The sequence below is a fragment of the Cydia strobilella genome, chromosome Z (genome assembly GCF_947568885.1).
Source record: "Cydia strobilella chromosome Z, ilCydStro3.1, whole genome shotgun sequence".
Classification (NCBI taxonomy): domain Eukaryota; kingdom Metazoa; phylum Arthropoda; class Insecta; order Lepidoptera; family Tortricidae; genus Cydia; species Cydia strobilella.
The window spans coordinates 48,772,331-48,799,139 of NC_086068.1; the positions used below are offsets into that span (position 1 = coordinate 48,772,331).

The window sequence follows — 26,809 nt, forward strand, 5'->3', positions numbered from 1 at the left end:
CCGGCAATGGACAACGTGTTTTATAATTTATTGCCGTTTTTATTACACAAATAGATTGCTATTAGTCTTACATGTGATAAGTAGTAACTCCATAATTATTACAATTTACAGTGGTACTGCGATTTTAGCACGTAATTACGGTGCAAACCGGCATTTTGCATTTGTGTTTACACCGCAACCGGCTGTCATCAAATGACAATGCGATCGTGCTTTCTGATCATTTTGATCAGAAAATAGCGACACGCGTCCAGCTGTCATACCACTTCTCCTTATATTCATATTTCTATGTATATGCATATGATAATATGTATTTTAGTGACTTTTAATTACTGTCATCATGCCTATTGCCTTCATAGACTGCCTCGCAGATTTCAGTTTACACAATGATCACAGTTAAGGTCAAAAAATTAAAGGAGTTATATTAATTTAGTTCTTATATTTAATAAAATCTGGAATGAAAAGAAAAAATTACCGCTTCGCTATTCTCAACACCAAAAAATCAGAAACCACAAATCACAATGCCTGCCTGTGCCTGTGGGGTAGGTATTCAATAAAATACATGTTCAATTAATTTCCAATAAATTATTTTTACATTAAACCTACGTCTCACCTGAATTCTTACTCATTACAAATAATGATATGCTCGTACATAATAAATCTTAACACTACCTATATTATTAGTTACATACCTAATACAAGTAAGAAATGAGTTTATTCGTTTAAATTAAATGACGAGAATTAGAGGTCACTACAAATTTTGTAGAAATTAGGATATGGGTTGTGTCTCACGGAGCTGTAGCTTAAAATCGTGGCTATATTCTCGGATATAAAATCTTTTCTTCTTGTCTCGCTCTGTAGGCTTATAAACTTGTAAGTAGTTTTAACTTCTGATCTTCCAGTACAGACAAGTTCCAGATAGGTATGTACAACATACAAAAGTGTCACAGCGCTAGGTGAGTATTACCTACTTCGTAGTCGGAGTTGTGCACGTGAGTGCACTATTAAAATAGTTGATTCAACTATAAACCCTCATGATTCAATCATCCCTGATTAAATCGAAATAAAGTTAAATCAAACAATTTATTAAGGAATAAATCGTTCCCGATGAAACTAAAACTTAACTTAATGAAACTAAAAAATCGACTATCAACTAAATCCAATCCTGATTATTAAATTTGAATGAAAATGTTCTCATTGAAAATCTCTTTCAAGTAAGGGATATTACATGGTATATATATTATTATTCATTAATGTATTAACCTAGAAACTACATGAGTTTATCAAATTTTAATTCAATCAGACCACTAAAATTGTATAACATATTATATTTAGGGCGTCACAACGTGGCGCGTGTGCACGGAGCGGGCGAGCGGGTTAATAAAATAGGTATACTCGCCCTAAAATGACGACTAGGGCAATAAAACCCTTGAGCTCGCGTTATCAGTTTTCCATTGTATTGCATGGAGCGAGCTGAGACCATTAGTGCAGGTACCCCACAGGTAACCCACATAAAGGAATGTCGATATTGTCGATAAGTTGAGTGAATGAATAGGTACATTTCTTGTGCAGAATAGAATTACATCGACGTTTAAAACACTTCGTAATCGACACATTGCCATCACTACGACCGCCGAGCTTTATTACCACTGCCTCGAGTTTTATGGCCTCAGTCGTCACTTTGGTTGAGGGCGAGTATAGTATGAGCGCCGCTGACTGATGCGGGCGCGTGCCGCGTGCGGCGGAGTCTACCTGCAATTTGACGCGCGCGTGCGCCCGCTACGTGCACGCGTGCGACGTTGCGGTTATTTTAAACTACAATTAACCCGTTAATGGTACTAGGGAGAATATTTTCATACTGTGAAAAACAATTTTAATGCAGGTGTAGGTAGCTAATATGGAAGATACATACCTACGTGATATTTTGTGATCACTGATCTAATTGCAAATTCCTGACAACGTAGTGGAAATCGTGTTATTATGATGCCTAAGTCTAGTCTAGACGCAGAAGTTTTATCAGCACTAGGAGTACCTACTACACTGTTTATTACTTTATGTCCTGGATATACATATCGTATTTCTCCGATATACTTACTAGAAAGAGAGATTATATCTATTATGGTGGTGATAAACAGTACAGTATGCTGCTAAAAATATACAGTTCGTTTTTCCAACGCCTGGCCTTGAAAGGTAGATCATAAAACGACTTTCACTATGAACCAACCCAATACTCGCAAAAAAATTGCAAACGAATGTCGGCTAAATAGACCTCGAAGTTTACTATGGAACATGCATTTATTTCACAATATCATGGTTAGTTCAATGGCAAGGGGTTGGACAAACACCATGCATATCTACAGCACGAGCTCATTGAGTATACAAATTAAATAGTTACATTTATAGGTCTAAAAACGCAAAAATTAACACAACTTTTGTACCAAGTGTGTTGTTTACTTCTTAGGGTCCCTGTAGACGCCCATGAAGAGGATGGAGTTGGTGGGGCGCTCGTACACGAGGTACACGAAGGGGAAGTTGGCCACGAAGCGGGTGGGCTCCGCGGGCCGCGATGACCGGAACCCGAAGATGGCCGTTGCTGCTGCAGCCACGGTTCCTGCGACAAGCGACTTCCACGTAATATATTTACTAGGTAAATAACACATGATAATAAACATATGTTACAAGAATAAGTCGTTTAAATCACTCAATCATCATTTTTAGGGTTCCGTACTTCAAAAGGAAAAAACGGAACCCTTATAGGATCACTCGTGCGTCTGTCTGTCTGTCTGTCCGTCTGTCACAGCCTATTTTCTCCGAAACTACTGGACCAATTAAGTTGAAATTTGGAATACATATGTAAGTTTGTGACCCAAAGTTGGACATGTAACGTAAACAAATAAAATTTAATCACGGGGACCACTTTTGGGGGGTAAATGAGAAAATTTAAAAAAAAAGTTTTTCAAAGTATATCGTGTTATGTATCAAATTAAAGAGCTCATTATGAGAAACTCAAATTTTATTTTATTTTATTTTAGGATAAACAGTTTAGAAGTTATTCCAGAAAATATACAAAAAATGACCATTCCCCCTTTATCTCTGAAACTAATGGATCTAAAATTTTGAAAAAAATACACAAAATAGTTCTTTACCTATAGATCACAGGAAAACCTATTAGAAATGTGTAGTCAAACGTGAGTCGAACTTAATAACTTAGTTTTTGATCCGACCCCTACGGGTTTTTTAAACACATTTCACTTACATTTCACATAAAAAATACCTTGTTTAAATTAATGTACGGAACCCTTGGAACGCAAGTCGGACTCGCACTTGGCCGGTTTTTTTTATCAGCCATTCATCGGGGTTTTCGGTGCGAGAAAGATTTGAGTAAAAGAAGATATAAACAGATAGGTTAATCAGAGAAAACATTATATTATGCTTAATGAATAATGAATAAAATAATTAATTAAACACAATAATAAATTAAAAATAATATTTTTTATATTTTAACAAACTTTGCTACCAAGTGAAATACATTTTTTTTTTCACCACATCAACGTTAGGAAAATACTAACTGTAAAACATTACAAATCATATCCAATAGTACATTGTGCATTGTACAACATGGGGCGTAAGTTAACTACTACCAAAGAGGATATAATAAGATAAAGCGGTACTGTCATAGTAAATTTTGTAACCACAGTAAATTCACTGCCATCTATCGACACACTTTAAAACTAAAAATGAAGATTTATAAAAATACAATAAAATGTATATAAATATGGATAAATGTTTTTCTTATTTGCATAAATTATTTTTATGATTTTGACCCATGTTCTTTCACTGATATGCGTTAAAATTGTTAAATAACAAACGAAACCGTCAGCGCCCTCTATACGAGAGTAGGCCAAAGGTAGTGGCGCCATCTAATCGAGAATCAAATTTTCGTGATTTTGGAGGCACGTTTTTTCCTTAGACTGTATCCATCTATTACGGAGTTATATCTATCTTTGATATAACTTACCCCTCCTACACGCGGTACTTTAGATTAATGTATACTGACTGTTACGCGGTTATACAATGAAGCGAGACGGCGCTATTATGAATGTACCTATATAGCGACGTCCCGCTCACACACCGGAGCGGTATGCGGATGCGCATCCAATGTGAAAACCGCCATAAGATAGGGCAGTCAAAGACGTATAACGCCCGTATGTAATAAATTGTATTCAATTTTATTTTTGGCAGACGTGGACTGTACGAGTACTAGCCCTGTAAAAATTGACCCCCACAAAATGCAACATCAATAGTAGATTGTTAACCAAGGGTTGAAAGGCACTCATTTCTGCCGAGGTGTCTTGGCGCTCGAACGCAGTGAGAGCGCCAATAGTCCGAGGCAGAAATGATGCCTTTCACCCGAGTTAAACACTCTACTTTTCATTTCGAATACGAGGAAAGTAAAATGCATGTGTTTTTTCAAAAACATGACGAATAATACATTTTTATAGTATTTATTGAGGGAACTTTCAATTAAAAATTCAGGCAAAAGTATCGTTATTTATGGAATGGAGAGTCAAGTATCACAATGGAAATTGTATAACAAATCCATTTAAACTCAAATTTCAATTGCTTATCGTAAAAAAATTAAAAATATCGTACTTCGAACGTAAAATGCTCTAGTGCAGACACGTATCATTTTCTGCGCACCTTTTAGAACAACAATGACCCTCTTTCAGAGCATGAGAAATTCAAAGATGATTTAAGGGCAATATGTATTTAAATAACATCGGTGTGGAGGACAATTACGAGTACAACAAACTATTGTACACCCAACGCTTGCTAATATTTGATTTAAGAGAGAAAGGTATCCTTAATACCTAATTCATGGAAATCAGTGCAAGATAGCAAAGCAAGATCTGTAAGTGTAAGTATCTAGTCAGTACTTACAGATCAAGTAAAATATAAAACCGACCAAGTGCGAGTCGGACTCGCGCACGAAGGATTCCGTACCATTACGCAAAAAACGGGATAAAAATTTACGTCTGTTGTATGGGAAACCCGCTTAAATATTTGTTATATTCTGTTTTTAGTATTTGTTGTTATAACGGCAACAGAAATATTACAGCATCATCTGTGAAAATTTAAACTGTCTAGCTATATTACGGTTCATGAGATACAGCCTGGTGACAAACGGACGGACGGACAGCGAAGTCTTAGTAATAAGGTCCCGTTTTTACCTTTTTGGTACGGAACCCTATAAACGAGACGTACATCAGGTTGGTAGTATAGTTATTTGTTTTAAAAGGGGGGTAAGTTGTTACCCTTTGTACCAATCGATAGCCGATCAAGCGAAGGTTCCAAACCACAAGCAAAGCGAGTGGTTCAAGGCACGAGCGCCAATCAAACCCTGCTACCGACTGAGACACACAATTTTCCACAAACCCAACGAGCTTCTATTCAATTATTACGTTTAAATAACACTTGCACAGTCTGTGCTATCAAATTCGCTGCCGAGTTAGCTTGGTGGTTTGGTGGTTGGTGGTTGGTATATACGAGTTCTAAAAAAGTATCTACAATTAAATATCATAAATGAGTTTTAAAAATGGCATTGCAATATGCCGTGGTGATCTGTATTTAGAAGTGCTTGCTCTATGTATGTTAAATAGTCGGTTCTTAAGCTATGGTTGAAATTTTCTGAGATTATTTTATCGGATCAAATCTTAAGGGTCTCCGGCAAGTTCGGTTCTCCATACAAACATAGTTCCGTTCTCATTTTAAAACGACTAGCTAGAAACGTTGTACTTACAATAGGATAAGGTATTATGTCTGTAATTAGTTTATGTAGCTTCAGATACCGTAGTTAAAAAAATACAGCGAATTTAAAATTTTCATACAAAACTTGTTTTTGCTCTATTTCGTTTGTTTTATAAACTGGAGCTATATAAACTAATTTCAGACCTAGATATACCTCATGTCATTGTATGTGCAAAGTTTCATTATAATCCAACACGTAGTTTTAAAATGAGAGCGGAACTACGTTTGTATGGGAAGGTGCAATTCGGCCGAGCTTGCCGGGGACTCTTAATCTGTTAAACTTTTGTAAGTGCTGTAAATTTGTTTTTAAAAGGGCTTGTTCTTTTCACTTTGGAAGCTAGCCGTAAGGTTTGAGCCGAAAAAATCACTTCAGAAAATTTCAACTATACCAACAACTTAGTCGATCGCTCTTGACAAAGTGGTCCGAGTTATGAATCATTTATAGAGTCCACCTAAGCTAACTATGCACCAACTTTGACAGAACAAAGTGTAACAAGCAGTCATCGGGCCGCTTGAGGGGTGCAGCGGTACGGGTGGGCAGAAAGTATAATATTAGACGTGAAGAGCAGTCATCGAGCCCGCTTGAGGGGTGCAGCGGTACAAGTGCGCAGAACGTATAATATTAGACGCGAAGAACAGAGAAGTCATCGAGCCCGCTTGAGGGGAGCAGCGGTACGAGTGGGCAGAACGTATAACATTAGACGCGAAGAGCAGTTATCGAGCCCGATTGAGGGTTGCAGCGGTACGAGTGAGCAGAACGTATAATATTAGACGCGAAGAACAGAGAAGTCATCGAGCCCGCTTGAGGGGTGCAGCGGTACGAGTGAGCAGAACGTATAATATTAGACGCGAAGAGCAGTTATCGAGCCCGCTTGAGGGGTGCAGCGATACGAGTGGGCAGAACGTATAATATTAGACGCGAAGAACAGAGAAGTCATCGAGCCCGGTTGAGGGGTGCAGCGGGACGAGTGAGCAGAAGTTGAGGGGTGCAGCGGGACGAGTGAGCAGAACGTATAATATTAGACGCGAAGAACAGAGAAGTCATCGAGCCCGCTTGAGGGATGCAGCGGTACGAGTGAGCAGAACGTATAATATTAGACGCGAAGAACAAAGAAGTCATCGAGCCCGCTTGAGGGGTGCAGCGGTACGAGTGAGCAGAAAGTATAATATTAGACGCGAAGAGCAGTTACCGAGCCCGCTTGAGGGGTGCAGCGATACGAGTGGGCAGAACGTATAATATTATGGTCACAGTACCTTCTTCATCGATTTGGATCTTGGCCTTGTGGATGGCGTCGTCGAAGCTGACATGGTCGTCTGTCAGCGTCGTGAAGTCGGAGGTACTGTTGAACAAGTCGCCAACTCCCAGAGTCTGCAAGATCTGTACCAAAACAACATGTCATAAGACTTCAATTTTCTTGTACAAAACTATTTTAGAAGGGTAGAAAGAACATATATTTATTTGACGTGACAAAATTACTACATTCATGGACAAATTTAGAGGATCGCAAAAAAAAAGTATAATTTGCTCCAATACTTGCTCCACTTTAAGGAAATTTTGAATAATGTTTTAAACTGTTCATGTTGTTAAATTTTCAGACTTCTACAACTTCGTTTATCTGAGTATATAAATAATAATATAGAAATATTATGTTTGAATATACTTATTAGACGTTAAGTCCTTTTTTTGCGTTCCTCTAAATTTGTCTATGAAATTGAACATACACATATAAACAAAGACGATAATAAAATCAACCCCACTTAACATACGACAAGGGTAAGCTAATTTTCGGTTAGGACCTAAGTTAAATCTGAGGAAGTGACAACACACAAAAAAGGTAATTTATTTTTCATTTCTCATGGTCTGAAAGAAGGTCATTGTTGTTCTAAAAGGTGTGCAGAAAATGATACGTGTCTGCACTAGAGCAGTTCACGTTCGAAGTACGATTTTTTTTATTTTTTTACGATTAGCAATTGAAATTTGAGTTTAAATGGATTTGTTATACAATTTACATTCTGATATTTGAATCTCCATTCCATAAATAACGATACTTTTGCCTAAATTGTTAATTGAAAGTACCCTCAAGAAATACTATAAAAATATATACTTAGTCATGCATGTTTAAAAAAAAACACATTAATTTTACTTTTCTCGTATTCGAAATGAAAAGTAGAGCTGCGTTCGAGCGCCAAAATACCTCGGCAGAAATGAGTGCCTTTCATCCCTTGCTTAACAATCTACTATACTTATGCCTAGCCCAGCATACTTTATTTAAACAAACAAAATCCCTGTCATTTCAGAAAATAGTGTACCCAATTAGCGTGAGTTGTTAAGAAAAGTTGATTGCTGCCAATTTTGTGACGATAATTAAGCATTCAATTTCAATAAAAACTTGGTTTTGGTGTTCCTTTCATAAACTGTAAGCGATATTAGTGATATTACAATGTAAAAAATCGGCCAAGCGCATGTTGCGCCATGCTCAGTATAGGGTTCCGTAGTTACCATTTTATCAGAATAGGCTAAACGGGGGCTATTAGTAAGCACAAATATAGATATAACTCCGTAATAGATGGATACAGTCTAAGGAAAAAACGTGCCTCGAAAATCAAGAAAATTTGATTCTCGTTCAGAGGGCGCTATTAGTTTTGGCCTACTGTCGTATAGATGGCGTTTACGGTTTCGTTTGTTATTTAACAATTTTAACGCATATCAGTGAAAGAACATGGGTCAAAATAATAAAAATAATTAATGCAAATAAAAAAAATCATTTATCCATATTTAAATACATTTTATTGTATTTTTATAAATATTTATTTTTAGTTTTAAAGTGTGTCGACAGATGGCAGTGAATTTACTGGGGTTACAAAATTTACTATGACAGTACCGCTCTAGTATAAGTTACTCTATGGTAAGCATGAGGGAGTACCTTCGCAGCGCCTTGTACGTGTTCTTAAGAAAAATCTTTTTGCAATAACTCAAATCGGCTGGACCGATTATGTTTGCTGTTTTCATCGAAAGTATTTATTAAGCTTTTATTTTACGATTTTTTTCATATTTTTTGGACCCGTGGTTTAAAAGTTAGAGGCCGGACATTATTTTTCTTTCGAACCGATTATTTCCGAAAATATTCACTTTATCAAAAAATGTTCTTTGAAGATCCTTATTCGTTTTGAATACCTATCCAACGATACCCCACACCATTGGATTAAAGCAAAAAAAAAAAACATTTTATATGGGGTATCCTAAAAAAATATTTTTGTAGTTTTTATTTTACAGTTCTGTCGCCATGCATGATTTATGCATCCATGCCAAATTCCAGCTTTCTAGCAATAACGATCACGGAGCAAAGCCGCGGACGAACGCGGGCGAAACTATAAGAGTTCCTAGTTGACTACGGAACCCTAAAAAGCAAAAAGTTCATTTCCATGAAGATTTCATACTTTATTGTCGTCACAAAACTGACAGCGATTAACTTTTCTTAACAACTTACGCTGGTGGCTACGGCCCGCAGTCTGCGCCGGTCCGTCACCGTCGACGCAAGCTCCTGATGACGCTCCTCGGTACGGAGTGAAACATGTCGAGCGTTTTCGACTTAAAACACGTGAGTGACCCGTTATTAATATATTTAATATGTCTATGTCTCACGGAAGTTTTGTTATTAAAACTTACGCTAATTGGGTAGGTACACTTTTTTCTGAAAACCCATCAATACTTACAGGCCTCAGGGGCAGGCTCTTCTCAACGGTGAATTTGGGGATCTCGACGATCACCTCGCGGCCCATGTAGCTTTCCTCTACCACGGCGGCCAGTCGCTCGGGCGTCAGGTTGGCTATGATGTTCTTCACGCCTGCAATAAATCAACTCTTATGACTCCTCTCCACGATGGGCCATCATACTGGCCCACTAAGATGGGCCAGCGTGTAGAGGGTAGTGGTGTCGGATGGCTTATGGCGCGGCGGGATGGCGATGGGATAACCACTGTGTCGGTTTTTCGTCCGCACATCAAAGGTAGTGGGCCAGCGATGGTGCGTGCTTTCAACCATAGCATGGCCATATCGCTGGTCCAGCGCTGGACCATCCTGTAGAGGAGCCATAAGCTATAACCATCATACGGCCATCTCGGTGGTCCAGCACTGGGCCATCGTGTAGAGGAGCCATTACTATTACCAGGTACTTAGAAAAATTAAAATGGTTATTTGTTTTACAAGGGACGAAATATGTTATTTGATTACCACACCAACGCGTGAAAAATGCTAACTGTATTAGGTACAGTCAAGTGTAAAAATATGGGTGCTCACATCTTACTCAAAAATATGTTCCATAGTTCTTATGTCGGCGAATTAAGAACTATGGGACATATTTTTGAGTAAGTTGTATGCACCTATATTTTTACACTTGACTGTACATTACAAATTAAAACCCAAATGAATGCTATTAAACATTTATCATTCAAAATCATCACTTAAAAGTCAATTCCACCAGCCAACATGAGGAAACAACTCAAAATTTGCGCCTACCTAATTACTTTGCACACAAGAGTGGATGAAATGAAGCTTCCTAATTAGTTTTTGACGAATAAATAGAGCCTTTATGTGCTGGTGTGGTGAAATAGTACTTTTTAATACAGTTGCTCAAAAAGTGCTACTTTTCGTGGCTGTTTAGCGTGCGGAAAGTTGGTTTTCGCGAACTAGTGCTTTTTACTTTTCCAATTTTTTTAAATTTTTACTTGTTCCAATTCATGACTACTTATTGATGAGTGTTAATATTAGATTCCTTTTAACGTCGTAATCAACATAAAACCTACTGTTAATGTAAGAATACGAAAATTACTTATACATATTTCATATTTTATTACTTACCTCTTCGTCATTATAAGTATTATAACACGTTTATTTTTTAATGTTGAAAAACCGTTCTTAATAAGTTGTCTGAATGGAACGGAACGCCTGTCAAAGAAGAGGCGTATTTTCTTACTGCAAGAATGTTTTAAGTTTCCAAAGGCAACATTCGATATTGTTTTTATAAATATACGATACACAAATAATCGTAAATAACGATATTTAGGTAATAATAGTACAATGTTTTAATATTTACAATTGTTTCTGTCTTATATTAATGCATTTGAAAAAAAAACTTTCATTGAAGTGGGTTCAATAATAATAACAAAATCTATTCTAGTCGAATAAAAGCTAGAAAAACACCTCTTCATAATGTCAGTGTCAATGATGTCAGTGTCACAGAATCACGTGCGGATATGTCATTCTGTGTTGAAACACTCGCGGGTAAAATACAACTTTGCACCCTTGTATAACAAATAACTATTCTTTACTCGTCCCGAGTATTGCCACGAGCCGTGGGCGAGATATCTCGGTACCCGCGAGTGTTTCAACACACGAGAAGTAAAATACATTTGACCCGTGTGTAACACAAAACTTTTCTCCTCACTATAGTGAGGAAAGTGCAACATCCACAGGCGTTAGATCATCTTCATCACTGAAATCACTCATCTTTTTCACGATAATACGATATTATAACAGAAAACTCTGGATTCATTACTTCATCATAAAAAAAAACAAATGTTTCTTATGGAATTTTAAGGTTATGACATAAAATAATTAAATAAAACTAAATTTGGTATTTTTTTATTAAATTCTTAAACCATTTATTTAATGGTAATTAATAATATCGAACGAACCATTATTATGAGCGTTTTACGTTTTGTTATCTGTCAAAAGCTACTTAAACACGCTCCATCCAAGGTCAAATTACTTTCCCCACTAGTGGATAAAATGTGTTTTTACCCGCTTGTTTTAAAGGATAAAAGACGGCTTTCCGACCTAGTGAGGGGAAAAGACATTTCCGCACGTGTCGACGAACGACGATTTTAACAATTAAGGAATAAAAACAATATCGAATGTTGCCTTTGGAAACTTAGCTTGCAGTAAGAAAAAAACCGGCCAAGTGCGAGTCGGACTGCAGTTTGCATGGTAATGTACATCATATCTTTTTTTAGTTTTATCATTCTCTTATTTTAGAAGTTACGGGGGGGGGGACACTTTTTACCACTTTGGAAGTGGCTCTCGCGCAAACTATTCAGTTTAGAAAAAAATGATATTAGAAAGCTTAATATCATTTTGAAGACCTATCCATAGATACCCCACACGTATGGGTTTGATAATAATAAAAAATTGAGTTATAGTTCTAAGTATGGGGAACCCCCAAAAAATTTTTTTCGATTTTTGTGTGAAAATTTTATTACGGTTCACAGAATACATCTACGTACCAAGTTTCAACAGTATAGTTCTTAAAGTTTCGGAAAAAGTGGCTGTGACACGGACGGACAGACAGACAGACATGACGAATCCATAAGGGTTCCGTTTTTTGCCATTTGGCTACGGAACCCTAAAAACGCCTCTTCTTTGACAGGCTTTTCGGCAGCTATTCCTGCGTGTACCTTCCATAACTATTCCGTTCCATTCAGACAACTTATTACGAACGGTTTTTCAATCTTCAATATTAAAAAATAAACGTTTTATAATGATGAAGAGGTAAGTAATAAAATATAAGATATTAAATATTTAATATTTTTCGTATTCTTACATAAACAGTAGGTTTTTATGTTGGTTACGACGTTTAAAGGAAACTAATATTAACACTCATCAATAAAGTAGTCATGAATTGGAACAAGTATAAATTTAAAAAAATTGGAAAAGTGAAAAGCACTAGTTCGCGAAAACCAACTTTTCGCGCGCTAAACAGCTACGTAAAGTAGCACTTTTTGAGCAATTGTATTAAAAATATCTTTATTGCATGATTATGGAACAAGTAACAATATATTTTTTTAATATATAATCTAGGTACCCATCGGAGCATGCAATAATTTGTGCCATTCTCAAGCAAAAGGGTACTTATTGTAGGCTATCAATAAGGCGCTATTTCCATATAGCTTCAATAAACCTTATCGACTAGCGACAATGTGGTACCTTTTGGTTGAAAACGTCACATTTAATCTGCATCGTTTAAATTATAAATAATTTTAGGTAGGTACTTAATAATAGTGTACTTTTATCTATATATTTCGAGCTTATTTTGTCCCATATTGTGCCCAGCAGAGTCAACTACTTTTAAATATCCAGAGATGAAACAAATATGCAGTACGTATTGCATTCCTGGAAAAACAACAACTACACATGCCACAGACTGCAGACTACGAACTTGGTATTTGCGGAAATGTTAAATTGTGCCTACTTATACATTTTGCCTATGTGGAATATAGAACTGGAATCGCTAATTTCATACATTAGGTTAGGTATGAAGCAACTTAAATATGCTAACCGCGTTACCATTACTCGTATCGTATAACGAGTTTATTCAAAGAAACTGAAATACTAACCTTCCTTCATAGAGTAGGGCGGCAGGAGGATGTACATGCTGATGTCGTTGCCTTTATAGGGCAGCTCCAGAATCTGCGCGCCGAGGTCTTCGCTCACCACTGCCAAATAAATGAGTATCATCAATATTTCACTTTCAAAATGGCTACACACGGAAAAAAAAGTCTATAAAAATTTCATCATTTTAGTAGTTCCTCAAATGTGCCATGAGATACGTGTATTGGCAGAACATTATTTTGCTAGGGAACAATGCTTTCTTAAAAATTTGAGGAAATCGTTCAAGAGTACAATACTTACTGAAATGGAAAGTGCCTTTCTGCTTCATAAACGGCACCAGCGTTTGACGAGTTTCGGAAACAAAGAATGCCTCTTTCTTTGTCCTTTCAGCGGGGAATTTAGAGGCCCAGACGCCTTTGAAGTAGGCAGCGTTGGCGAGCACCAGCTTGGTAGTGTGCGTGATGCCGTCCTCGGGGATCAACGTCTGGATGTGGTTCTTAGTCACCGCGGCCACCCACTTGTTAATGTGCTCGCGTGCTTCTGAGGGCGTCTCGTGGAAATTCTGGAAAATACGACCAATACAACTATTTACTTTAATGTATGAATATTTACAAAGGCAATGTACCTAGATTGTAAACAACTATTGCTAAAAACCATGCATAATTGCGTTGCACTTGTGGGGAATGTTTATAGCTGTAACAATTTCGATTAAGTATGCTTTGGTTACCTAGCTAATTAAAACATAAAACATTACATCATAGGAAAGTCCAAACTAAAAAATATACATAGGTACCTACAGTTTACTCATGATAAACAATACCGGGTAGCAAGCCTGACACTCTAAAATAACAGTATTTAGCTCTTAAGACACATTTACTTACAAGTCTCTCTAGTTCGTCCTCGAAGATGTCGAGCAAGCACTGCCTGACGTCAAGCGTTTCGTCGACGAACATTTTGTTGGCGCTGTTGAACTCGTAGCTGGCGCTGTTGTTGTTCGTCAAGCGGGACCGCCGGTCTACCTTGTATGCTGTTATCAAATTGATTTTATCCTAGAACAATCAAGGATTTCATTAGCTACATAAAGGTATTCTCTACCAGTTAACAGATGTGATTTAATAATTACAGATTTAAATGAGTGGGTAGAAACTAACGATCAGCGCTTAAAGATTATAATTAATTACAAAATTGAGGTAAATCGATTAAGACAGTGTGGAGGCTAGACATTCTTACCAAAGATTTCGCTATCTGTAGTGACTCCTTCAGAGATGCTTCCGTCTGGCCCCCAGCAGAAAAGTAAGCCAGCAGTAAAGAGTGGTACACTGAGAACGGCGAAAAAAATATGTTGTCTGTGGGATACGCATCATTAATGGAGTTAAACAAATTTAGGGTGAACTCTAATTGGCCTCTATAGAGCGATGTGCGGGCCTCAGGGTCCAGCTTCTTAGCTGAATCATCTTTATAGAAGCATTGAGCAGTCACCGTCGAAATTACAAGCAACCCGAGGGCTACTATTCTTAACATGTTGGATCTGTAACAATGGATATTAATTTTAGTGTAAGCAAGATACCCTCCCTACTATGGGGTTTCTATACCTACCCGAAATTTGGGTAAATGGAATTAAATGCTATTGCGGTCTACCACCAAGCCAACACTACGTCAGGGGCGGTATAACAGATACAGAGGTCAACCAAATATCAGACTTCGGACGAGCTTATATATCCTTGATCTGTAGTCTGTAAGCTATGTCCATAATTTTCGAGAACATAAGAGACAATAGTTATTTGTGCAACAAGAGAGGAAAGTTGGTTTTTCTTGCGAGTGTTTATTTTGAGTCCCGAGAGAGTGAATCTAAGTTAGAGTTTTGAGCGTATCGATGGACTCAAAAACACGAGATGTAAAATAATTTTTTCACCTCAGCAGCTCGAACAAGCCTACTTTCGTCACTCCCTGGAGTGAGGAAAGTGCGACTTTCCTCACTCCAGGGAGTGAAACAATGTAGCTTATTAATTTAGTGAAGGCCATGAACTTCATACTTTTATTAATTTTTTTTTTAGGTACGGTACGGTACGGTACTGTCCGGTACGGTCCGGTCTGGTCGTATCTTATCGTATCGTACATATTATAATACTTTTTTTTTCTGTTTATTCTGTGTAATTCGAAATACATTTTAACCTTTAATATGTTCTCACTACTGAGGTGAAAAATTATGTGTGCAACACGAGAGCAAAGTTATTTTACATCTCGTGTTTTTGAGTCCCTCGCTAAGCTCAAGATTCTACCTTAGAATCACTCGCTTCGCTCGTGATTCGATTATAGAATCTTTCGCTTTCTCGGGACTCAAAATAAACACTCGCAAGAAAAACCAACTTTCCTCTCTTGTTGCACAAATAACTATTTCCCCTCACTAGCTCGGAAAGCCGTCTTTTATCCTTTAAAACAAGCGGGGAAAAACGCATTTTATCCACTGGTGGGGAAAGTAAGTTGACCTTGGATGGAGCGTGTTTATGTACGTTGACAGATAACAAAACGTAAAACGCTCATAATAATGGTTCGTTCGATATTAATTATCATTAAATAAATGGTTTGCGAATCTAATAAAAAATACCAGATTTAGCTTTATTTAATGATTTTAAGTCATAAACCTTAAAATTCCATAATAAACGTTGGTTTTTTAATAATTATGTTAAATATAATTCTGAACGCACAAGTCGATGCAATTTCAAAATGCATAATTGACATTTCATACGTCAGAAATGTCAACATTGACAACAAAAATTTTACTTTAAAACTTCTCATGTAAAAGTATGTACAGAATTTCGAGAGTTTTTTGTTATAATATCGTAAAAAAATGAGTAATTCCAGTTGATGAAGATGATCTAACGCCTGTGGATGTTGCACTTTCCTCGCTATAGTGAGGGGAAAAGTTTTGTGTTACACACGGGTGCAAATGTATTTTACTTCTCGTGTCTCAATTCCACACTCGCGGGTAAAATACAACTTTGCACCCTTGTATAACAAATAACTATTCCCCTCACTAGCTCGGAAAGCCGTCTTTTATCCTTTAAAACAAGCGGGGAAAAACGCATTTTATCCACTAGTGGGGAAAGTAATTTGACCTTGGATGGAGCGTGTTTAAGTAGCTTGACAGATAACAAAACGTAAAACGCTCATAATAATGGTTCGTCCGATATTCATTATCATAAATAAATGGTTTAAGAATTTAATAAAAAATACCAAATTTAGCTTTATTTAATGATTTTAAGTCATAAACCTTGAATTCCATAAGAAACATTTGTTTTTTAAAATAATTTTGAATGTAATTCTGAACGCACAAGTTGAGTCGATGCAATTTCAAAACGCATCGTCAGAAATGTCAACATTGTCAACAAAAATTTTCTCATCGACTGCGACACGTAAAAATACACAACTTCCAGAGTTTTCTGTTATAATATCGTATTATCATAAAAAAAATGAGTGATTCCAGTGATGAAGATGATCTAACGCCTGTGGATGTTGCACTTTCCTCGCTATAGTGAGGGGAAAAGTTTTGTGTTACACACGGGTGCAAATGTATTTTACTTTTTGTGTGTTGAAACACTCGCTACGCTCAGGATTCTATTTTAGAACCACTTGCTTCGCTCGTGGTTCAACTATAGAATCCTTTCGCTTGCTCGTGTTTCAATTCCACACTCGCGGGTAAAATACAACTTTGCACCCTTGTATAACAAATAACTATTGTTCTCGTGTTGCACACATAATTTTTCACCTCAGTAGTGAGAACATATTAAAGGTTAAAATGTATTTCAAATTACACAGAATAATAAAAAAAAATTAAACTAAAGCTACTTTGTTTCACTCCCTGGAGTGAGGAAAGTCGCACTTTCTTCACTCCCTGGAGTGACGAAAGTAGGCTTGTTCGAGCTGCTGAGGTAAAAAAATTGTTTTCAGTGTGTGACATATGACCAATATATGTCAAAGATACGTAGTCAGAACTATGCTTTCTGGCTCTGCCTAATCATTGTTCAAGTGTAAAAAGTATAGCATCACTAATTAAATTTTTGTTAAATTGCTAATTTAAAACCCATGATCCCTTATGACTTGACATAATTAATCTGTCCTGAATCACTATTATTGACTCAGCAGTGACAAATGTTCTTTTCATGTATAACCTAATGTATAACATGCAAAGTTGTTGCATGTATAATATAATGTATAACCTAATATAGTTATCTGGCTTGTCGCCGATATTGTTTTAACATGACACTGTTTGGCATAATGATCATGATCACTATCATATAGGTAACACATTACGTCACACTTCCAGCTGACACGACTAGCGTGTAAGGTTGCATTATAAATTCATAACCCTATTCAGCTGGACAATAACAAACGAGAGGTTTAGTGTCTCGAGTGAGCGGTTTTCACCACGCTTTCTCTGCGAGACGAGTGTCGGCGTCGTGCGCGCCGTCCCGCCACGCCCATCATCAAACGACCATCAATGTCTTGTAAGTGTGGGCTGTAAATACATGCATAATTTCTTTGTAGGCTGTCTGTAAGCAAGCTCTCCCCAGCAAAATACTGTGAGCCTCCTTTTTAGAGTTTCGTTCCCAAAGGGTAAAAACGGGACCCTATTACTAAGACTTCGCTGTCTGTCTGTCCGTCTGTCACCAAGCTGTATCTCATGAACCGTGATAGCTAGACATGGAAATTTCCACAGATGATGTATTTCTGTTGCCGCTAAAAACAGAATAAAATAAATATTCAAGTGGGGCTCCCATACAACAAACGTGATTTTTTGCCGCGTTTTGCGTAATGGTACGGAACCCTTCGTGCGCGAGTCCATCTCGCACTTAGCCGGTTTTTAATTCTGCTGTGGCAACAGAATTCTACTATTGAGGTATACAATAAAGGGTGTATTCTTTTTTATCGTATCTTTATTCTATATTGCACAGTACAGTACTTTCCAGAACAGACGATTAATAACCAAGGTCAATTGTATCCGCCACTTTATTACTTTTTATCTTATCTGCACTGAGTGATTCACGGGACAGCTGGGAACTAAACATTTAAATACTTAAGTACAAAGTAGAAGGTTGTTGAGTTCATTTTGAAATGTTCTTTTATTATTAAGATTATCCTCACATAAACATTTCACCCGCCTGCTGACGACTGTATAAATGAAAGTAGAGCGTATTTTCATTACTAGTCAGATTTACAACGCTGATCCTCCCTGTGTATTGAACACAAACTTGAACAACTTGTATGTACATGATTTAGATCTATGATTACAACCATGTTCTAGACTAGAATAAAAATGTTATCGATAATGAATGACTCATTTCACATTTGTAACGACCACGAAAATTACTGTATGTAATGTATAGGTAATGAAATAAAAGTAACAATTAGGTACCTGCTTGTAAATCTACATTGAATAATTTATTGATAGGTAGTGGAAACCTAGTTTGGAGATGACGATGATTTTCGTCGCTGATCCTCAAATAATAAAATTACCAAAGGAAAGTTGATCTTAATCTAAGTATCTTAAGTTCAGCTAGTTTATGCTGTAATGTATGTTTATGCATTTGAAATAAACAATTAATGCTATGACAGCACAGTTTATATAGGTATATAGACAACGCAACATCGTTAGACTGGTTTTATGAGATAAGGTCAGTCGTACGTCAGAGGAAATCCCGCTGTCGGGCAGATATACAGTCGAACAATACCGTTCATGAGCCACGGATTTCCCTCGTCAGTGAGCTGAACCGACTGTCGCAGAGAAAGTCCGCCGCGTCACCGCCTCACCGGCACATATATTACACAATACCGGACCGTAAACAGTGTCAGCGTTATTCTATGAAACAGTATTTAAAAGAATCTTCGCATATTGTTCCAACTGTACTTCGTACCGTGAAAAAAAAAACAATGAACAATATTCGCAATTCCTTTTAAGATCTGCTTAATCATAACAGAAATATCTATTCCAAGCTAAGCCAAATCAAAATTACCTTATATGAGTCGCAATAATCTTCCAGACTAAATTATAATTTTCCAAGAATGGATATTAGCATTAGGTTGCGATAGTTGTTCCGAACCGTTTCAAATATGTTGCGGGATTTTATGTAAATATATGTTATTCCTATTCGAGGGTGACGAATTCTCTCAAGGCGGATGGTTTTTTTTTTTCAAGATACAATGAGGCCACACACATACGTAACGTTTGCATAAGATCCTCCACGGACAGTGCTGCGTTAACGGAATATCAATTAAATACTACTCAACAGCAGTAATCGAGGGAACGAAAACGAAAAACCGCCACTTACGTTCTAACTGCATAGCTATTTATTTACATAATTTGTTAGTAAGTATACTTAATACATGCTGCCCATCAAGTCTGCTGTCCGGTTAGAAGGACCAAGTGCTAAGTGCTATTGCTATTGCTACTACTTTAGCAATCAATTTATGTGTATGTACATATAGTTAGACAACCATTAGCCGAGCTAATGACTAGTCTCGATCCTACAAGAAAAAGGCTGTGACAAAAACAAGAAACACATGCACCTTCCTGTGATAAAATTCGTCAGCGTAACTTGATTTTTACTCGACAGGGCAATAGCGCGACTCTAAGTAGGGTAATGTGTATATATATATATATATATATATATATATATATATATATATATATATATATATGTTCCTTCGTGGCTCCTTAGAACACAAATTTGTGGGTCTATTTTGAGGATTCTTACTTTTTAAACTTTAAATCGTTATAGATTCTTAATGGTCATCCTGTTCGACATCGTATTTAAATTTTAAAGTTGATTAGCAACTATTTTCATTAAAAAAATCCTACTTTAATTGTTTCATATGCTGTCTTTTTGGGGTTCCGTACCAAAAAGGTACAAGGCATAAGGAACCCTTATGGTAGTTATGGTGCGACTCTGTCCGTCTGTCATTTTTACTTGTTTAGCATATTTGAACCAGAGGTAGGAACTATTCTCACAGTATGTGGCCCGTCTTTTCAATCCTCTCTTCTTCACCGACATGCTTCAAGACATGGATGTAATCTACGCGGCATTGCGTATGTTGGTTGGTGCTCAAGACTTACGCGAGTTTCACGATCACAACGAATATTTAATGAAGTCGATATGAGAACGCAGCCGATGCTATAATTTAATAACTACATGTGTACAAAGATATGCGTAGACGAACCCGCATACGTACGAGTATCTGTTAGATAATGTTTGTTATGTTATTGTCAGGCATCGTAAACTGCGAGCGAAATCCATTGAAATGACGTATGACAACCAGTTACAACCCTAGTACTTCAATGGATTTCGCTCGCAGTTTACGATGCCTGGTTATTGTAGTTACTGGAGTAGGTAGGTATGTGTATATAATATAAGATTGGTTATTTTTTATCGAATTAGGTGTCGCGATTTCCAATATAATCTAGAATGTATCTAATATAATTTAGTATAAATTTAAGCAAAATTTTAACCCCTACACATGTACACTTATAAAAGTATATAAATTTGAAAGTAGGCAAGCTTTCTTTGGCGCAGGTACCGTATCTTGCCCAATTTTGAAACTAAAGAAACGGATTATTTTTAAATATTTTTTCAAATACAGTGACCCGTTTTAATTAGAGACCAAAGAAAAAAAATTCATTTACTAATGTATAGTTACCTACTTAATACAATTTAAGAAAATACTTCCTATGGCTTACATATTATGTAGGTATAGTACCAGTACCAACAACTAATTAAAATGTTCAAATTGTTCGAGTTATACCAAGCTAAGTTGGCAGCGATTTTGATAGCCCATACTGTGCAAGTGTTATTTAAACGTCATAGTTTCATAGAAGTTTGACTTGCACAGTCTGGCCTATCAAAATCGCTACCAACTTAGTTTCGTCTAATTCTATACTTATGCGCTGTTTTGTTTTACCTACGTAAATTATGTATTTTGAATATGACTTTGTGCTTTATTCCACTACACGAGTAAGGTAACTTATAAGTACCCCATCATCAACATCATCATTAACTTAAGAGTTACGGTGCGATTCGGTAAATGAATTAGAGATAGAGATTCACTAGATATGAAATAGTAAAGATATGTGACATTCCCCGGCAAAAGGTAGGTACTACCTTATGGCAGCTGGCGCTTACGTCGCATAGCATAATATTAATTGGAGCGTTAATAATAGCGTAAGCGCCAACCGCCGTAAGGTACAACAACATACTAAAAATCATCAAATTCTGGATTTTTTCAAATTTTCCGACATTTGTATTAAAACAAATGTAATTTTTATAAAATATAAAAATATAAATATGTGTATATTTAAATTAAAAATCGGAAAACGGATGAGTTTTACTATTGAAATAATATATAGGAACAAATATATTTTATCTAATAATGTATAAAATTAGATGTTTTTGTTGTGTAGGCTGCATCCAACATTTAAGGGTTAAATAAAACATAAGCTATACCTATATAATAGTAATAATGTTTTAGGAAAATATTCGTCACAGTAAATTAGAAAGCGTGCATGATGTTGATGATTGGTGGCAGCGAACGGTAACACACACACAGCCATATATATACTTTTGTATTACACAAGTTGACCTAACAGGCAGTATCCATGTGCAGTCAAACCAGGTTAAAACAATGGCAGGTCGAGTTTTATGTGAACAGAGAACAGCGTCCGGTAATTTGAAACAGGCGCTGTTCAAGAGTTAGGTTTTTTACAAAGCAAGAAGAATATCATAACTAAGCTACCGGTTAATTAGGATAACATATCATCATTATATTAGGTAATTTATTTATATACAACACTTTATTTATAGCAACAAAGCACGCAGCCTGTAGTAGACGGAAAATATAATATAAAGTTGATTACCTACTTAAATAAAAATAACAACTCACCGTCCGTGAAATCCTTACGGCAAACACAAATGGTATTTAGAAACTAGTTGTTGTCTGGTTGCCTACTTGCGGTTTGCCTGAATAGAAGTAGGCATATAGTCACTAATTTAAAATAACAGGAGTTTTAAACAGAATTTCGAGTGGTGTGTGTCGTCGCAAGCAGCGCGCTACGTCGCGTCGGTTCGTGGAGAGACTCGAAGCCTGACTGAATGAGGGCCAGTCGCTATCCTCTTTTATGTTAGTGTTGTTAAACTGGTAGGTATGCGTTTGCAGAGCCACTTCTGACAAATCAACCAGGTAAAGGAAACCGGACAAAACTTTAAGTTTTTGCACCGCCCACGCTAAACGTCCAAATTAATCTCTATTGTGCGATATAATCTTAACAACTCTTTTATTAGTTTGAGCGGACAGCTACCTAACTGTAACTGCCACAAAATTGATAGCTTAGCGTAGACGACCACCGAGAATAAAGCTCTACTTATTTATTGAGTTTCCTAAAAAAAAATGGAATTTATATTACCGACTTAGAGTAGACAGTGGTCCTTTAGAAGACCAGTGTAGGTACGAGTTTTGAAGTCACGTTTCAAAGTCAATACAAACAAAAGGTGCAATCATATTTTTAATACAGTTGCTCGAAAAGTGCTACTTTTCGTGGCTGTTTAGCGTGCGGAAAGTTGGTTTTCGCAAACTAGTGCTTTTTACTTTTCCAATTTTTTAAAATTTTTACTTGTTCGAATTCATGACTACTTATTGATGAGTGTTAATATTAGTTTCATTTAAACGACGTAATCAACATAAAAACCTACTGTTAATGTAAGAATACGAAAAATATGCATATTTCATATTTTATTACTTACCTCTTCATCCTTATAAGTATTATAACACGTTTATTTTTAAATGTTGAAAAACCGTTCTTAATAAGTTGTCTGAATGGAACGGAACGCCTGTCAAAGAAGAGGCGTATTATCTTACTGCAAGAATGTTTTAAGTTTCCAAAGGCAACATTCGATATTGTTGTTATAAATATACGATACACAAATAATCATAAATAACGATATTTAGGTAATAATAGTTTAATGTTTTAATATTTACAATTGTTTCTGTCTTATAGAACATGCATTTGAAAAAAAAAACTTTCATTGAAGTGGGTTCAATAATAATAACAAAATCTATTCTAGTCGAATAAAAGCTAGAAAAACACTTCTTCATAATGTCAATGTCAATGATGTCACAGAATTAATAATATAAAAGTTTCGAATTCCGTTCCTTACTTGTTGCTTTTCTTATTTTTTCGCAACTGTATTAAAAAACGTCGTTCGAAATGTCATTCTTCACAAGAATCTCGGTACTCGTGCAGTAATGACATACTTTCCGCACTAGCATCGAAATGTACTATTATGTGTCACATGTTTTGAATTGACCTAGAATAATGAATCATTAATAGGTAATACTAGCTACAAGGTGTAAACGAAAAATGTGTACTGTTGGAAAACGTCCATATTATTATATTTATTATTTAAGTTTTTTTATGATTTTCTAGCTGTTGCCCGCGACTTCGTACGCCTGCCGGGCTAGCACATGATTGGCGCGAGAGTATCTCGCCGCGACATAGACTACCCGTCCCCCGTTAATTCATACAGTAAGTAAAAGACGGGTAGTCTATCTCGCGGCGAGGTACTGTCGCACCAATCATGTGCTCGGCCTACTGGATGTGTATGTTGGTGGTTATATAAGTATTTTACATGAGCATAGAACATTATGGAGCAAAAGACGGAACGGAACGGACGGAAGGGACGGTTAATCATTTGTTAATTTTATTACTTATATAACAATTCAAGTCTTGGAGACACCTACACCTCTATGGATAATTTGATGATCGTTTTTTTTATTATATAAATTTTTTCTCTGACACCTAGAGACTTTTACATCTCTAAACAATTTTAGTACTTGTCTGTTGTTTGTATATTTTTTATTAGTTTTTTTTTGTGTAATTTGACGTGTCTGGATACATCTCTAAAAAGTATCTAATATTTTATTGATTCCATATTTGTAATTTTTTTTTATAATTTTTGGTTAATTTTATTGCTTGTAAAAATTGACATGTAAAAGTGCCCCTGTGGCCTATTTGCTGAATAAATGTTTGATGTTTAATAATTATACAACGCATGAAATTTGTCTTTCACAAACTACGATGTTCAAGCCCCTAACTGAAAAAAAAAACGTCCCCGATTATCCTCTCAAGCCTCTTAGATGTTTTCGCATTTGTAATGGATTCAAACATTTAACCCCTTTTTGACCCTGTTAGGGGATTAATTTTAAAAAACGCTGAAATTACTTTTCCTGTATTCTAATAATATGCCCATATACAAACTTTCAACCCCTTTTTCACCACCTTAGGGGATGAATTTTCAAAATCGCTGAAATTACTTTTCTTGTATTCTAATAATATGCCCTTATAAAAAGGTTCAAGTCCCGCACTCACAAAAATATTTGATCTCTATACAAACTTTCAACCCCTTTTTGACCACCTAGGGGGATGAATTTTTAAAAACGCTGAAATTGGTTTTCTTGTTTTTTTTAATATAGTACCTATTTGCAAAGTTTCAAGTTCCTATCTTAACATAAAATTTGAACCCCAAGACAAACTTTCATCCTCTTTGTAACCCCCTTAGGGGTTGAATTTCCAAAAACGTCGAAATCACAATGGATTCAAACTTTCAACCCCTTTTAACCCTTTTACGGGATGAATTTTAAAGAACGCTGAAATTACTTTTCCTGTATTCAAATAATATGCTCGTATACGAAGTTTCCATTACCGCACTTGAAAAATATTTGGATCTCCATACAAACTTTCAACCCCTTTTTCACCACCTTAGGGGATGAATTTTCAAAAACGCAGAAATAAATTTTCTTGTATTTTAATAATATATCTTTTTACGAAGTCTCAAAATAATAGCTTAAAATAAAACCTGAACCCCATACAAACTTTTAACCCCTTTTTCACCATCTTAGGGGATAAATTTTCACAATCGCTGAAATTACTTGTCTTGTATTCTAATAATATGCCATTATACAAAGATTCAAGTTTCGCACTCATTACAATATTTGATCTCCATACAAATTTTCAATCCCTTTTTCACCACCTTAGGGGATGAATTTTCAAAAACGCTGAAATTAGTTTTCTTGTTTTTTAATAATGTATCTTTTACCTAAGGTTCAAACTCATAGCGTAAAATAAAACTTGAACCCCGTACAAACTTTCATCCCCTTTTTAACACCCTTAGGGGTTGAATTTCTCAAAATCGCTTCTTATATCTTGTACATATTATAAATGTAACCTGGTTTGCAAATTTCAACTTTTTTAGCTTGGGTTCGCCTCTGCGTTGATGAGTCAGTCACTAAGTCAGTCAGTCAGGACGCGTGCATTTATATATATTTATAGAAGATAGATAATATACCTAGGAGGCAGACTTAGCGCATCATGAAATGGACCCAACTCAGCATTATGCTAGCTATAAAGCCAGCGCTGGTCTTCTGTAGGGCCCAGGACAGATAAACCATATGACATAAGAGTACGCTTCTGAAAGTTCTGAACACGTGTAAATAAACTTATTAGTACATACAATTGAAATAATGAACTTAGTTACATTGCTACACATCCCGTATAAAACGCTCACTTATAATGCTGAACAGGGTTCATCATCTGATTGAATACGTCAGCAGTGTCAGCACACATCCTGCCCCCAGCCGTCCTGCCCCAATACTTTAGTTGACGACTGCATATTGCAACGGTTGGACAGACAGGATCCGGGGCGCTTATTCCGAATACTCATTACATAGGCACGCTCAGCTGATTGAACCGCGGCTTCCATGGTCGCTATGAACAACTTAAAAATGATAGTCGCCGTCAATAGTAGCCGATAGAACAACGCGCCAAAAGTATCTATATAACATCCTGTATATGATTTAATTCTTTTCTTAACCCGATAATCGACTCCATGGTTCTTTAGAAAATAATTATTTATAAATCTCTTGCAGTTTCTAATTTCCCATGCTTACTCCGTATTTACAGTTTTAGCGAGGACGCAAACACTAAATTACAAACGTTATTATTAAGTCCCCGGCAAACTCAGCCGAATTTCACTTTCCCATACAAACGGAGTTCCGTTCTCATTTTAAAACTACGAGTTGGATTGTAATGAAACTTTGCACATATAATGTCATGAGGTATATCTAGGTCTGTAATTAATTTATATAGCTCTAGTACATAAAACAAACGAAATAGAGCAAAAATAAATTTTGTATGAAAAACTTAAATTAGCTGTATTTTTTTACTATGGTATATGCTACATAAACTAATTACAGACCTAGATATACTTTATCCTATTGTAAGTACAAAGTTTCAGAGCAATCTAGCTAGTCGTTTTAAAATGAGAGCGTAACTACGTTTGTATGGAGATCCGAGCTTGCCGGGGAAGGGACTCTTAATTATTTACACGTTTTAATCAAATGCAATGAAAAAAATAACACGGAAACTAGATTATACATATTTGCAAGGGCAGACTCGGGCCAAAACCTTACTAATTACCACTTATTTTAAAATGTGTGTTAATACAAAAATTTATTCCAATGTTCGACAACAAAAAGAAACATTCTTTATTAAACATTGGCAGTATTTTTGACAACT

At 36.2% G+C, this 26,809-nt stretch overlaps 1 protein-coding gene across 1 annotated transcript; it reads right to left on the reverse strand.

The window, feature by feature from the left end:
• Window positions 1–562: 562 nt before the first annotated feature.
• Window positions 563–22,423, reverse strand: LOC134754635 (serine protease inhibitor 88Ea-like). The gene is made up of 8 exons (XM_063690970.1): window positions 22,123–22,423; window positions 14,422–14,719; window positions 14,073–14,240; window positions 13,492–13,753; window positions 13,197–13,295; window positions 9,520–9,650; window positions 7,060–7,183; window positions 563–2,608 (listed from the first exon to the last, which is right to left on the reverse strand). The coding sequence occupies exons 2-8, from the start codon at window positions 14,710–14,712 to the stop codon at window positions 2,448–2,450; spliced, it is 1,236 nt and encodes a 411-aa protein (XP_063547040.1). The 5' UTR covers window positions 14,713–14,719; window positions 22,123–22,423; the 3' UTR covers window positions 563–2,447.
• Between the last annotated feature and the right edge of the window lie 4,386 nt (window positions 22,424–26,809).

Excerpts from the sequence above, each read along its gene's own strand:
- LOC134754635 (XM_063690970.1), bottom strand. The coding sequence starts at position 14,712 with ATGTTAAGAATAGTAGCCCTCGGGTTGCTTGTAATTTCGACGGTGACT. Across the intron at positions 13,754-14,072 it reads AGGACGAACTAGAGAGACTT|AATTTCCACGAGACGCCCTC; the intron begins GTAAGTAAATGT and ends CGTATTTTCCAG. Across the intron at positions 13,296-13,491 it reads GAAAGGCACTTTCCATTTCA|TGGTGAGCGAAGACCTCGGC; the intron begins GTAAGTATTGTA and ends TTTATTTGGCAG.